Source organism: Chanos chanos, chromosome 10 (assembly GCF_902362185.1).
Source record: "Chanos chanos chromosome 10, fChaCha1.1, whole genome shotgun sequence".
NCBI classification, from domain to species: Eukaryota; Metazoa; Chordata; class Actinopteri; order Gonorynchiformes; family Chanidae; genus Chanos; species Chanos chanos.
The window spans coordinates 19,192,708-19,208,801 of NC_044504.1; the positions used below are offsets into that span (position 1 = coordinate 19,192,708).

General features: G+C 40.1%; 1 protein-coding gene across 1 annotated transcript in view; it reads left to right on the forward strand.

The window, feature by feature from the left end:
• pdzd8 (PDZ domain containing 8) overlaps positions 1-16,094 on the forward strand; it is a 36,117-nt gene that overhangs the window by 11,463 nt on the left and 8,560 nt on the right. Inside the window, exons 2-3 of the mRNA XM_030786494.1 lie at positions 5,848-5,973; positions 8,034-8,136. Of these exons, the coding sequence (XP_030642354.1) occupies positions 5,848-5,973; positions 8,034-8,136 (229 nt within the window). The remainder of the gene's footprint in view (positions 1-5,847; positions 5,974-8,033; positions 8,137-16,094) is intronic.

Consider the following 16,094-nt stretch of genomic DNA (forward strand, 5'->3'; position numbering starts at 1 on the left):
TAAAATTAATGACTGATAACCAGTTAACTAAAAAAATGAATGAATTAATAAACTTTCTATTCAAATTGAAATACTTAATACATTTTCCGTAGCACTGATTCCGTGGGCCTTCTATTGGCCTCCTACAGCAGGACGTTGTAAATGAATTTTTAGCCATTCAGGTAAATTTGTCCATGATAGTTTGAAATGCCCATTGAGTCATCTGTTTCTTAAACAGTTTTTTTCTCCCTCCTACTCCACCTAAAAGCTAATTATGAAGGCAGGGTGAAGGTAGGCCAAAGGGGTAGCTTGTGCTGCCTGCATTATTAATGCTGGCACCATTTGTGTTGTCTAATGGTGTTTCGTGTAAGTGATAGTCCTTGCCGACATGGCCTGTAGTTGCTCTGAGACAAAATGCCAGTGTGTTTTCCAATTAAGCCCACTGACTAGTGGAATGTCTCCTGTCAGACTGCTGTGCTTAAACTGCACTGTACTCATCATGAGTCTGTCTAACGTTACTGACCAAGCCTTATTTGTCCTGAACCAGCGCTGCGTAATGCTGTACCACCAGATAAACGCTACCATCTTGGCCTTTTCTATAAATCAACAGGCTGTGCAAGGAATGCTGAATCGGTTCCTTTTTTCCCCTCATTTTTGGTCTCCAAACTTTTACCCACGGTGGAGTAATCCACATGGCAGAGGAGGAGAATAGTAGTCTTTAAGGCATGTTCTTCTGCCTGGGGTTGAAATGTTTTCATTCTTGCATAATGTTGACATGATAAAGTGTCTGAGGAAACTTTGAATCATAAATATGTTCTAAGTTCACAAAAACCACAGACAAATGGCTGTCGCAGCCCCTAATGTGGATTCGTGTACCAATACAATAATATAAGACTATAGCTACCATTACAGTAACCATCATCTGTTACATGTATTTTTTGTATCCTGTATCAACATTCTAATAATTAGATATTACACTCTTCATAATGCCAATATAAACACATTACTACACAGTAGGGTTGCAGCGGTATACCGGTTTCACGGTATACCATGGTATAAAAATTGATGGTTATCATATCATGTACATTTGCTTATTACCAGTATTTAAAAAAAATGCAATGGAACAGAGAATCTCACCTGCGTGTGCGCATCGCCTTTCCTCCTCGACTGCCTGTCAGACTCGGCAACTGGTGCCACAGACACACATGGTGCCACGCACACTGTGGAGAAAATGGCAGAGAGAAGCGAGACTGATCTCACCAATCTTCATCCCCTGAAAAAGAAATTAAAATCAGCAGTGTAGGATTACTTTGGATATCCCAAAAACGAATATGGGGTTATCCTCGAGGACGGATATCCACTTTGCAAAAAACGTGGACGCAAAGTGGCTGCCAAAGGAGGAAACACATCAAACATGTTCTTCAAAAACATCATCCCTCTGTGCAGATCAAAGTATGTGTCCCATTTATAATCTTAATCCCTAATGAAAAAACGTGTGAACATTTAAACATCGATCATAAAATGTGCTATCAACATCATTTTCCAGATTCCCGCTCCTGGCTACATCTGCATTGTCTGCCCATTTGATAACCTCTGACATACAAACAGACACATGCTGACCCCGATCTGACGCCATAAAGAAACACACACACACACACACACACACACACACACGCACAAACTTTCCTGGCTCGGTGAGCTGAAAATAAGTTAGTGTGTGTATGAGTTAAAGGTACAGACAGGGTCAGTCTGGCTGCGCTGTCGCGCACCTACAGTAAACTGTTCAATCAAAAAACTCTTCTGTTTCAGTCCTTTAAGGGTCATTGTTACTGACAGTAATAATTGTGAAATACCATATACCATGGAACTGTGATATTTTCTGAGACGGTTATCATCAAGTGAATATCTCATACCGTGGCAACCCTACAACACAGTTTAAATCCCAGTACATTTAACTCAGGTGATGTGCTCTCTACTGTGGGGTTCTGTGAAGTCCAGTACGAGTCTAAACCATGTAGCACTGGAACAAGAATTGTAGTAGCCATAGCTGTTGTAACCTTCTTCATATCTCATGATGGAGTGTAGCATTCAACTCGCAAAAAAAAGTGTCTCAAAAACAAGGATAAGTACTTGCAGTAAGTGGAAAAGCTTTCTCCTGTTTATCTTAGATGTGTCCCCCAAAAGGGCTTTGAGTTTGAGTGAAAATTGCAGTTTCCTTCCTCTGTCAACCTGGAAGAGAAATGACAAGCCTGATACAAGCAAAGTAATATGTGTAATGACTCTTTTTGTTACAGCTGCGTTCCTGCTATCTTGACTTTTACTTTTTTTTTTTGCATGTGCCAAGAGTGTAAAGAAGACAGAGAGGTTTGAATTCTGAGCTCCCACTGTTGCTCATTCAGGGCAACTCATGATTAATCATGTGTCTTTTGTTCAGCTGTGAGACTTCATCAAAGCTCCCATGTTGAAATTCTAAAGCTAAAATATGTTCTGCTTGGCCTGCTACCTCCAACATTAAATAAATTTTACATCAAAGGTTGTCTGAAGAAGAGGAATTAAACTGAAAAAATTTGAAACTCATGTGAGCTCCTACTATTATAGCCCTAATAATCTGTAGATTGTCCTCACAGACACTGCTGGTGTTCAGAAAGGACAGTGGATGCATCTCTCTGTTGAGTGTAAGTTTGTAGTGGTAGTTGGCTAAGGGTTATTTATTGATGTATCTAACTTAAATGCTAATATTTTTGGTGTTAACAAAGCTGGAAGTATGCCTGGAGAAACTGTGATTTCATTGCCCTTTCTGCATGAGTACCCAGACCAAAATCCTCTGTATTTATATAACACATTAAAGGTCAAAACAGGAAGACTTTGAGAAAGAAATTTACTCTTGTTGATACACCCTTGTTTAAAACATTAGACAATTAGAAAGAATTTTCACAATTCATTTTATACCTCTTTCAGAATGCGTCCTCAAAGCACCTCTACTGGGTCGAGTACCAAGTGTGGCATAAAATCCTTCCTGATATAGGACAATAGTTAAATGCCTGGCTAATAATAGTAGTTGCACTCCCTAAATAGTGAAGACTTAAGTGTGATTGAGTGGGTTGCCAGTACATCCTGGGTGATTGGTATTGCCATTTTCGCTTATTCCAGATCACAGTCCAGATAAGGAGAAAGAGTGAAAGAACATATAAGGCTCTGAGGATTTTATCGATTTAGCTGGTGATTATTTATTGTATCATGTGCTATAAAATCACCATGTGTTCCTAGTCCTGAGCTGATCTGCTTCCCTTGTTGTGAACTTGGACTGACTCACTGCAACACCACCATCTGATTTCAGACTGTTGAGTAATTTCACTGTTGGCTGTGTTTCACAATGTCTACAGTCTAATTCACAACAAACATGTAGTGGCAAAGCCTGTCTCAATCCTGACAGGGCAAGTTAATGTGTTAAAGGATGTCAGACATGTGTGTTTGCTTGTTTGTTTTGGTGCATAATCATGATTATGAGGGGCAGAGTCAGGATGGCCAACTTTAATTTTGTTGTTATGAGATGATGCTTTTAAATGGTCCAACAAGGAACTTCTTTAGTCTGTTTCCTTAGAACATTGGGACATGTTTTTGTCATCTGTGTAACCGTCACAGGAACTACTGCAGTTAACTTTTGCTTCTGCAAGAACCTGTTGTTCTTTCTTTTTCTAATTTCACTGTGATCACTGCATTTTTTCACACTTTTTTTCACCAGCGTCTTTTCTCGTAAGTGATAACCCATCCCCTGTTGCTCTTGAGGGTAGTGTGTGTGTTTTCAGTGTGGTTTTCAGGGAGAGCAGAGTGAGATAGTCCACTCATAAGTGTTTTCATAAGGTGGGTCCAGAGCTCTGACTGTCGATGTTGCTATCTGATAAGTGAATTTGTACAGCCAGCCCCAATGGTACACGCCATTAACCGGAAAATGCTATGAAACACACTTCAAATGGCCATATAATAACATGTAGTTACTATGCAAACCAAATAGATTTGGTTCCTTGTATGCAGCTTGCACTGTGTGTGTCTGTTTGTGAGCAAAAGAGAGAGAAGAGGAAAGATGGGAAATTCTTGTATGTTTACATTACCCTCTCTGTGCTATGAGCTCAGAAACACTCAGAAATAATCACAGCCCAGGCAGGAGGGGCGTTTCCTGTCTACTCTCCATTGTGCCAGCCTCACCCTCATTGCTTCAGTGCCAGCTAAACTTGTTCTTTTGTACTGCTCTCTCCGTCTGCTAGTTAACCCAGTTTAAACTGGAATGCTTCATACTCTAACAGTTACAATCATTCTCGCTATGTCTGCCCGCCAGAAAATTATTAAAACAGACAGCATTCACACTAAGCCTTAACCTGGGTTAAACGGTGCTGACCACATTTGATGAGAATAGTTTATTAACTGGCGTCTCTGATAACTTATTCAGCCTTTAAAAGACCGAGGTTGATGCAGTGAAAAGAACTGGACATATGAGATGAGATAATATTGTTTTTACCCTTGGCATTTCTGTTCTTGATATGGAGTTGAAATTGCCCCATACGATGGGCTTCTTTTTCCCTGAGAAAATGAACTTGATGCATTGAACTAAGGCCATCTCAAGTCTCATTTTATTCAATCTGAGGTGACTGGAGCTTGAAGAGATTCATCTATCATGACAAAGTGTCTGATGAAGTTCTTATGAGCTCCTTATGCCAACTCTTCTGCTGTATTAATAGTGTTTTGTGCATATGTACATATTTTATGTATTCCGGAGAAGTGCTGGATACAAGAAAAGATACACTCAGTTGTTGAAGATATTCACATGCTATTTAAACTGTAAATTTGATAGCGACACAGCATTTGGAACCTTCTGGAGCCTGAAGGTGACTCAGAGGGGTTGAATAGCTTTGCTGTTTTCTGTGCGTGAAAGAGTCATGAGGAATGAGGCAGTCTGTTCTGTTCTGTCCTGTGTGTTTGGTGAACTATAGCCACAGGAAAGTTGTTGATGATCAACCACAACATGAACTCTCTCATGATCCTAGGACCGGATTTCCTCATTTTTCAACTTTCAGTTTCACTGTTCCATTTGTGGGTCTTCATGAGTCTCACAAAGAGAAAAGGCATTTTTTTGGAGAAGGAAAGTAAGGGACCTCTTAATATAATATACACTGTATATTCCTGAGGTTGGACCTTATTGCTGCAAACTAAAAATTCGGTCAGGAAAGCTCTCTCTTTCGAAGAGACTTTTCTGTTTCCATGGTACTCTGTTTTTTCTACTGGTAGACAGCATTGTTTTCATTAAAAAGGGAGTTAAGGGATGTGTAGTTAATTAGCTTGTGCTAATAGCACATGTCATTAACATGATAATAAGCTTAGGTGAGCAATCTTGTCGTTCCTGACATTAACAGTAGAGTATGTTCAGCCTATTTACACTTGGTCTTGATCTGGAGGCAATAAACTCTCCCTTATCAGATTTCCTGTACAGCTCTGTGTACACTCTGCGTACATTATTTTTCTTGAGCCTTGGCTCTCTCAGGTCATCAAGGACAATGAAAACACCACTATTTATTTTAATGTGTGTTTACACAAGCATCTGTCGCAAACAAATGCTCTGCGAGAATGACCTTGGAAGTTTGGAATGAAGTTTGAGTTCAGTGAAGGCCAGTTTGAGGCAAAGTCTGCTAATGATGTTTTATCAATTAATTTTAGTCAGCGTTTAGTCACTAGTCAACGTTCCTGCCACAAGAGAAAACACATTTTTAATGACTAGAAAAACAGTACAACATTTTAGTTTTGGGCCTGTCTCTGCAGGATAGTCTGTGACAGGGGGGTTTTCTAACAGTTGTGTTTTGTCTCTCTTTTAAATTTCAGGTACAAGCCCTTCTTCCCATTTCAAGTGCAGCCCCCCTTGGGCTCCTCCTGTGACCCTGACCTGTCCATTCAGGACACGCGACTGGTGGAGGGCAGACTGAGGGTCACCTTAGTTGAATGTAGCAGGTGAGACTATCTCTACATCAGGTTATGACTGTGCCCCCACAGAGGTGAATGTAAACTCCTCACCATCCCAGGTATTGTACTGTGGTGGGAACACTTAAAGGGAATATCCATGTTGGGCAAAAGGAGGCAAACAAACAAACAACATCAGAAAAAATGTGCTGGAAGAAGAAACATAGTTATATGGTACACTATATGTTCCTAAATTCTGAGGGCCCTCAAATTTACTGAATGAGATCATTCTGAATGAAAGACCAGAACTGATATTGGCGCTACAAGGTTGTGGTATTTTCTATTTTTGCTGGTTTCCTTCCCTTTGTACTAGTGGTTTTTGACTAGGCTTTCCACAAATGCAAACCATATATATATAAAAATCTCCCATGCATCCCTCTGGTCACACGTTCATATCTGAGTGTTACTCTGAGTAATGGTGTTTAAGCTGCCATATGAGAGCACTGTGAACTGGTGACTGTGGATCGTGATCTTTGTTTTCTGTCCCTGTCTCCATGATTAGTCCAAATTAGATTATTGTTAACATCTAGCTCCTGTTACTCTTTTTGTGTGAATGAACAGAACACACACACACACACACACGCACACACACACACACACACACACACACACACACACACACACACACACACACAGCAGAAAGAGCCCTAACTTCAGTGGTTTATTTAATTACAAGCAGCCCATAGTAACCTAATATAGTTTAATGATGGTGAGGTGGGGGATGTTAAAAGGAATCTTTTGTTCAAGGTAGCACCTTTCAATTCTGATAGGCTTATGAACACACACACACACACACACACACACACACACTCCCTAATTGAATGAAATTTTAAATGACCTGGCTGCAAGCTGTTCTGTGTTCAGACACATGAAAACACACACACACACTCAATTTCGAGTTGGACACAGCTATTGTTGGACTGCAATGATAGCAGGTTGTTGGTGTGTTTGGAGAAGGCTGTCCATGAATAATGCAAAGACCTTGCCCATTACAAAGAAGGCCCAACCCTGGCACCACACAGTCCCACAGAACAGATCATTTTCTCTCTTGTTTCATCCATTCACTCACAGGTTGTGCTGGTCTGTGTCCTCTCTCATAAATTATTCAGATTTTACCTTTCATCATTGTATATACATTAAAAATAAGCAATTTTTATCTGTCAGAACAACAAATGAACATATGAACAAAGCAGTAAAACTGATTCTCCTCCAAAATGTTTTGCTAAGTTTTAAAACCTAAGCACCTGATAAAGAACCACTGCAATCACTGTACTCAATTTAAGTTTATATTCTGGCGGAGGGGTTGTAATATAAGTGATTTGTCGACCTCTTTTTTTTGAGCTGTGCAATATGTTTTCTGTTGTATTCACCAATGATTCCACTAGAGGGTGCCATTAAATCAGTATAACCGCCATGTGCTTGTCCTGTAATTAACATTGTACCGGAACCATGTCTGAATCACTATGAACACAGATTAAGATGTTCTGAATTGTGTGTGACAGATTTTCAAATACAGTTCCTAATATTTCTAAGTTATGTGTGTTTTATCCTTAGTTAAACTCTGGATTTTGTTCACAAGATTTTTCTTTTTCAGTCTGAATACATTTTAAAATTGAATTGAAGTCCTTAATCTGTCACGTGTAGACACTTCCTTTAAAAGCAGTGAGCTTTGTTTGGGAGCAGGTGATTCTTCTCGGCAGTTGCAGACCATAAAATTGCCATTCTGGACAGGTGTGTTTTGGGTATTCATCAGAAGGTGGCAGTAGAGCCTTAGTAAAAGTCAACCAAGGCTGTCGTAGATGGATGGTAAAGCCATGTGTTTTTGTTAAGTGGTCAGATTAATCTAACCTCTCTCAGGTATTACTGTCGCAGTTTTGATAATGACAGTCAAGTTTCCACTAGGTTCTGTCAAGTCCAAAGATCTGGCTACTTATTTTGGGTTTTAATCTTAGTCTGTGTCATTATACTTCTTCATGAAAGGATGCATGAAATCTACACTCTATGAATCTCTCTCTGTCTCTCTCTCTCTCTCTCTCTCTCTCTCTCTCCAGGCTTTTCATTCTGGGATCCTATGATAGGAAGGCATATGTGCACTGTACCTTCGAGCTGAGCGCTGACGAGTGGAGAGAGAAGACTCGTAGCTCCATTAAAAAGGTACACTTCCTGTGTCTTGCTCATTGCTGTGTCACTCAGACATGTCATATATCCCTTAATTTATATTTTATCATAATTTGTATTAGGAGCAGTGCTATCTACATGAAAACCAACAGAGAGAAGTAAAACACAAGGATCAAATCTGGCTCAACTTGTTAACTGATCATGGTAATAAACAGCTTTGCTTAGAGGTGGGAGTACCCAAGATGGACGCCTTAAGACTATATGTGTACTAAGACTCACAAGATTAAACACTTTCATTGAAAGTGGTAATCCATATAGTAAATGTTGTAACAGAAGGACAGAGCACTTTGACTATTGCCTGATTATGCCTGTTTACTTTTTTTGTCTTTTTTCCCCCTTGAAATCTGTCTGATCTTAATTGGCTAGTTGGCGGTTACATGAGAAGTGACACCAAATATCGCATTTAATCATCCCAACACAAACTATCATTGACTTCTTATCTACATAGAGACACGCTGGAGAAAATGTCTGTCTGTGGGAGGGCACAGACGCTGTAATCTATAATCTACTACTCCTTTTTGTGGCATTTCAAACAAAAGAAAGCCAGTATGTACCGTAAACCTTTTCTAATTGTGGCAATTTTGAAGAATTAACACTCTCCCATTGCAGCTTAGTCCTTCTAGCGGAAGAACATTTAGGATATAAATGTCAATGTGAATTACTGAGGAGCTCCAATTTCTACGATTTTACATATCTGTACACGACACTTTTTTATTCCAAGAGTGCTGTTGGAAGTAATTTTCTCTGTAATTTTTTTTCCATTACGCTGCGGTCACTGATTTTGACCTGAATGTCCGTCGGCCAGTGAGGGCCAAAATATGTTTGACAAACAAGTCAGACCCTCTTTAACTGATCCCAGATCTGTAAAAAAGTCACTCAACTGCTGCTCACCAGGAATAAAGGGGGGAACTCAAATGCAGTCTCAGTTTTGCTGAAAGAACATATCACAGGCTAACTAAAAGAATGGATCCCTCATGCTATGAGATATATATTGTGAAAAGAGTAAACAACAACAGACAATTATTCAACATAACAGTTGAAAATGGGTGATGGGTATGTTTCTGTGTGTGCTTGCTAAAATGACCAAATGCCAGAAATGGTGACTTTTTTGACAATCATGCTGATGGTCAGAAGTGTTTACATTTCAGCAGTATGTTTTGAAGAACAAACTACACAATTGAATAAGGGACTGTCTTACGTTAAACTGTAGATACCATCTGTTTGTTTGATACTAATTAAATCAAATGAATAGCACTTTCACTTCTAATGTCTTTTTCCTTAACCTCATTAGCATTTGTCTCAACTCTTAATGAAACAATCCTTTTAAAACTCTGTTAGGATGGTGTATGTTTGGCTCACTCTGTTGCCTTGGCGTGCTGAAGTAGTTTCAGTCAGAGTCATTCAGTACTGTAATTCTCCATTCAGATGCACTTTCACATGCAGATCCACGTTGGCATTTGGCTGCTTTTATCAGGCTCTCTCAGCTCTGTGTCCTCAGCAGGGACCCAAACTTAGGACTACAGAAGATACCATCTGGAAAAGGTCAACCTCCCCCCTCTTTCTCTCTTTCCCCCCTCTTTGCTTGATCTCTGTCGACGAGAAGCTCTGCACTCGTCTGAAGCATTCCGTCTGTCCCTGTTTCATATGCGGATGCATACGGTGCTACTCTGAGAGAGATTTTTCATCAGCCTGGCAAGTGCAACACTGTGACTGCTCTCTTCCTGGGGGAAATACGCCTCATGTTTGCTCACAGAAAAATGTTCAATAAAAGGGTACTCCATGAACATTGGCTTAAGAAGAGTCTTACTACTTGCAGATCTTAAATAGGTCTGTCTTTCACCCTGATTACAACTACAGTATTTTTGTGCTTGGCCTTTTTACAGAACCTTTATGGACCTGGAGATCTTGGAGGTGAATTCCACATTGGTCCCTCATTTAAGCTCAACTAAATTTTAAGTTGCCCTTCCCATTGCCTATTATATTTAACAGCAGTGCTTAAACCTGTTTTCTATATATTGGCTCATTAGTGAGGCATAAAGTTACATAGTTAGTGAGACCCTCTGTTACTTGATCTAATCATCTGAATGGTTTGCATTGGCAGAGTGTGATATAAACACATGGCCAGCAGCTGCAGTCTGTAGTCTCAGTGCTCTCTAGGTTTAGGGACACACCAGTTCAGAAAATGTTTGTGATTATTGTGCTGTTTGTAGCAAAGTAGTTCCCTGACCTTTAGTAAGGGTGCTCCATTCCTCCCTCCCTCTCTCCCAGTAATTCCACACATACATTGAATCAAAGGCCTCTTCACACACACACACACAAACAAACTCACACACACACACACACACTCTCCTGGTGAAGAGCAGGGTAAATTTAGTTCTTTTCCATTGCAGCGGAGGTAGAGTGGGGTTTTATTGGCGACTGTGTGTGTTTGACGGTGTGGCTGGCTGTGCTGAGGCGTGTTTGCACATCTGCCCTAATGATTCCAGTATCTCAGCCAGAGAAATGATCCATCTTGACAACCTGGCTGGCAGAAGTCAACTGTCAGCTGGTTATGGATGTCCGTTTGGTTGTGTTTGTATACCGTTCTCTGTGTTTGTCTAATTAATGTTTTGTTTATGTCTGTTCTGAGTTTGGTAATGCTTCACTTACAAGGTTACACTATAGCTTGAGGTCAAATGCAAGCCTCCCATGCAACTATTTCAAAGAAGTACAGTATTGTATGAAAACCAGTCGCTTTATCTCCAGTCAATCTTTGGACATCTTTCTAAGAACTAACATCAGATGGGGGTTCTGTGTCTGTTCCTGTTTTCCCTTATGGGATGGGAAACTGGCTCAGATTCAGTTTCTCTGTGAGATCTTTGCACCTCAGTGGTAGGAAGGTCATAACATCGTTTAGAAGCATGCTGCTTCCGCATCTCACTGCACTCTGTCTTGCTCTCCCATACTCTCTGTTGGAGTGCTTTATTTGTCTCTATGAGTTTAGTCATTCTAAACTGTGCTCTGCCTTTTCCCCAGTCTCCACTAAGCCCTGCCAGCCGTGCAAGCTGCACCACACTGCCTCACACACAAGGCACTCTGACATTTACCTTTCTTTCTTTCTTTCTTTCTTTCTTTCTTTCTTTCTTTCTTTCTTTCTTTCTTTCTTTCTTTCTTTCTTTCTTTCTTTCTTTATTTCTGCACTTCTCGTTTTCTTTCTGCATTTCTCTTTCTTTATTTATGCATTTCTTTCTTTCTGCATTTCTTTCTGCATTTTTTTATTTCAGAAATAGTTACATTTTAACAAATCCCTTATTAAGAAGTGAAACGGAATCTAATGAACATCTGTGGTAGTTTCACCGGAACAAATAGCCAGTAGGTTATGTTATATCTAAATTACTCGTGTAGGAAAAAACTACCTGTCATCCTGAAATCTGACCTTCACTGTCTTAGTTTGCACTGAAGCAGCTCCAGGCTTCCCACACACTGTTGACGTGTAGTGCTGATGCATCATTCCGGATGCTTCTGTTTGAGGTGACAAAAATGAATATACTGACACACACACTCTTGAGTGGATGATGAAAGGCAGTGATAGCCAGTAGTATGGATGTGTGTGTGTGTCCGTGTCTGTGTCCACCTGTTCCCATATCCTCCGTGACACAGATGCTTAATCAAACATCACTTTGATGATAGCCAATATTCAGGTTCCACTGTTTATTTTAATGACCCATTTTCATGCGTAGTGATATTGATATTAATAATTTGTTGCTCTGTAAATACAGGAAAACATAGCCTCCTTGGTGTGAATGTAGAACAAGTGTTCATAGAAAATCATTTCACTTTACCCTTGGGAACAGCTTAATTCTGTCCCTACAACTGTCCCCAGGATATACTCAGGTGCTGGTCCTTATTGCTATTTTAGGCTTGGCCATAGCTTCCTGGGGTTGCCAGTGAGAGTAGAATAGCTAGTGTCAGTCAGCTGTTGATTGATTAAAATTGGGAACTGCGAGTTCTACCTTTGGTTGTCTTCCCATTCTCTCAGATCAAACCTATTGAATAGTTCTATATGTTGTTCCATAGCCTGTTATCTGTGTGAGTTGGTAGCTCTCCTCTGCTCTGTTTAGCATTGAATGTGTTTGTTTAAAGGACAAATATTTCAGTGGGAGGGTCTCACTCGCTGTATGTTGATGTTGCTTAAATTCATAATCAATGTTCTCTCAGAAAGCCATAGTAACGGTGAATACTGATTCAGTGGGCATTGGCGTGCATGATGGAACGTGCTGCAGCCACATTACCGACATCCTGCCACTTAAACTCAGAGCGTTGCAACTGTTGCACCGGACACAGTCCCTCATTAAGACCTGTTTAGCTCTCATTTTTCCTCTGTCACCCAATAAAATTGTCTCTCCTCATCTTCGAAAAAGCCAATACTGTCAGCAAATCAGTTGAATGCCAATAAAGCTCAGCCTGAAAGCCAGATAGGCTGTCGTCAGATATCCGGAGTTGTCAGATGAAAAGGAACATTCTAGACAGTTGCCTCTAGAAATGGCACAATCTTACTAGTGACCCATGTAGCGCACAAATATAACCCTCGAGTGGATTCTGTAGTAAATTAACAGTTTGTCATTCATATTTTTGCTTACCCCTGTCTGTGTTATGGTGCTGAATAATGCATGAATATTTGAATCATGTTTCTATCACGTCAAAATTTTGACCCTCTGAAGGCCCTGCTCAATGGAAGCTAATCTGGCCCTTGCTGCTACAACAGACAATTTCCAGTTGTCACCAAGAGACGTCCACATACATTGTCTGAGTGAATGAGACCAGCAGGCTAGCCATATGAGATTTCCTTTGTTTTCCTTATAAGACACACACAAATAAACATCATTTATGTCTTTCTGGTCCAAATGATGCTAGAAAACAGTGTGTTTCTATGCAGCGACAGGTATCTTAGAACAGGAAGAATGAAACTAGCTCTCAGTTTGGTTGAAATAAACAGTATATTTTATGCAGCTTATTTATTACCATTTATAGATGTTTATCTGACAAGGCAGCTGTTTCTCCTCTGCTCTCTTATTGTCTGATGGAAGTTGAAGTGTATTGCTGCTAAATCACATTTTTATGCTCTTTATTGCTTTTTTGCTGAGCAGAAAGGGCTCTGCTCACACTCTAAAATATATCCAAGGGAAGGGAATAGAGAGGGAGACAGAGAAAGCTGCATATTGAGGATGTCATAGAGGGTTTCAGCAGTATTGGCTTTTCACATATGTACATTTTATGGTACTGCTGCAAGAACTGGACATGCCGTAGACTTGTTACCAATGGAACCAATGCATTTAGAAAGTTTTAATGAACCATGCACAGTTATCACCTCATGCTTTTTCAGTATAGTTAGGGCCAACAATTATACACTGTAAATATTAGGTTGTCTTGCTTGTTAAGAGTGTTTGTGGCTTTTGTACAGATTGTGAAACCTCATGAAGGCTGACTTCATGCACAGCGTGCAGAGTGGTGCATAATATGGAGTGCAGCCATCGCATCCCCTCTTTGTATAGTGCCAATCACTTCTTCAAAGAAAATGTCATTTGTTGATTATAATGTGAAGGAATAAATTATCATAAACCTAGGTGGCTTCTGATGACACTACCAAATCCTAGTTCTCGGAGAGAAAGGGGCGCTTGAAAAACACTACTTTTAAGTGGCTGACAACTTTGAGCAAAAAGGACAAAAAGCTAAAAATGAAATGCCAATGTGATAAGAAAGGAGGGAGCTTTCCCCAGCCTACACAGAATTAAGGAAACGCTTTTGGTGCTGATAGGAGAGGTGGTTCGTTGACTCTTTTGCATTTTCTAGCTCATTTATCTACATATTTATTTTTTTATTCACTAACATACTCACTTAGTCACTTATTGAAAACAGATGCTGAACACGGTCTATGGACATTTGGGTGTGAATGACAATGAAGATGCTATAAAAGGCAACAAGTGTCATATAGGAAAAGAAAAGAACCCACTGGTTTCTCTGAACGAGTGCAAATGAGAGGAGGATGAGAGTTTTGCTTTTTTGAACATGTCCGTCTCCATAACAACTCCTTTTGTCCGGAGCTTTTTAAAAGCATTCTCCTCTGATCAAAAAGAACAGCCGCCACATGAAAATTCAAACGGCAGTTGATGAGATGCGCAAGCATTAATTTTGAACTTTGAACAGTGAGCAAACGGTTTGGAGTTTCGTATTTTTTAAAGCTGAGAATAGCACAGTCCAAAAGCAAGCGGTAATGTCTCTTGGTGGAAGTGTGGTTGAATGTCATAGTGAGAAAGATAGGAATTCGTTGTTGTCATATTATTAGATTTTTTTTTACTTTTCAGTGTTCTTGGATAAGAAATTATCTCAATTATGTGGAGATTTTTTTCCTTCAGGTGTATTGTCAAGACCATTTTTTCATTTTGTGTAAATGAATGTTAGCTTATTGACCATGAATGAGTGGACAGACTGAATAATGGCATCAAGGAAAAGGGCACTTATGAGTGTCCCAAACATTGACATTGTCATCAGTGTCACATGCCATTTGTCCCATGCCATTTGTCCCTGACCCCTGTAAATTAATCTACAAAGAACTTATTTTATGAAATGACCGTAGTCTTCCTCTGAATTGGAACTGCTGTGTTCCTGTCTCTCATGAGAATTCACATGCTGACAAATGGAACATTTGCTTGATTATAAGCAATCTGTACCTATGTTTTTTTTTGTCTCAGACAAATGTTATGCGGCCCATTATTCTGTTTTGTGGTAATGAGAGCTTCTCCTATGTTCTTCGTAGTGTGACATTATTATTTAAAAAACATATAGCTGAATCTTAAACCTCATTACTGTGAACCTTTCAATTGTTTTAGCCTAATGTAATTATTTGAACACCGCTGAAAAATTGTGTGGTGGCAACTCGGACCTTTTATCTGTTCAAGCTAATCAACCTGAATCATGCCCATTTAGAACTGTATGCCCACAGCAGTGCCCCCCTCTCTGCAGTTCCATTAATTAGACATGGCAGGGAATTGCTGTCCGCTTGCCTCCCAGGGACTTGTACCCTATAACCATACACAAATCGATCTGACATGTGCCATGAGATTAGATTACTGGCCAGCGCACTGACAGGGAAATGGATTCGCTCACTCAGTCCAGCATCCTGCCTGCGATTTGCTCACATGCAACCTGGTGGCCCTGCCCGTGTTTCTCGTTATGCCCCCAGGGAATTTAACTCACCATTTACTACAACATCTAGGGGAATGGAATGGAGACATGCACCATGAAAAGTAAAGCATCCAGTCACCAGACGGACAAATTCCATGAAACAATCTTAATTTTTCAGATAACATCATGGAAGCGTTGAAGTGAAGTTGAAACAACAAACACAAAGTGACTAACTGAAGGACACTTGCCATTTTCGGCCTTTTAAAAGCAATTCTTACATCTTCAGTTGTGCCCTCCTTAGTCTGAGATCAGGCTCTTTTAAATTGAACGAATCCCTGCAAATACAGCACTGGTCCCATGCTGAGACTTGGGTACGTCAGCCTTGGTGCTGGGTTGTGTTGTGTCCACATCAGGCCATGTATTGACAGAGGCTATGACTGCAGAGACAGAGGTGTTGCCATCTTCCTTGAACATGCCCCTTCCATAAGTTTGTTAACAAGAACAGCTTTGATCCTGTGCTTAGTACCATAATGCCACTAGTCACAAATTAGCTGTCCTGTACTCTCCTAACTGGTCTGTAAAAGGACAGGTGTAAACATGTAAATCAGACTCCCGAGTAAAGAGCATCTTAACAGAGAAGTCAATCGAGGCATGCAACAAACAAAGTAAAACATCCAACTACCAAAACAAGACATTTCATAAAACAGTGTTTTTGTTGAAGTAAATATGAATGAAAAGGGATTATCAACATGGAGAAGGAACTTCTTGAGCTA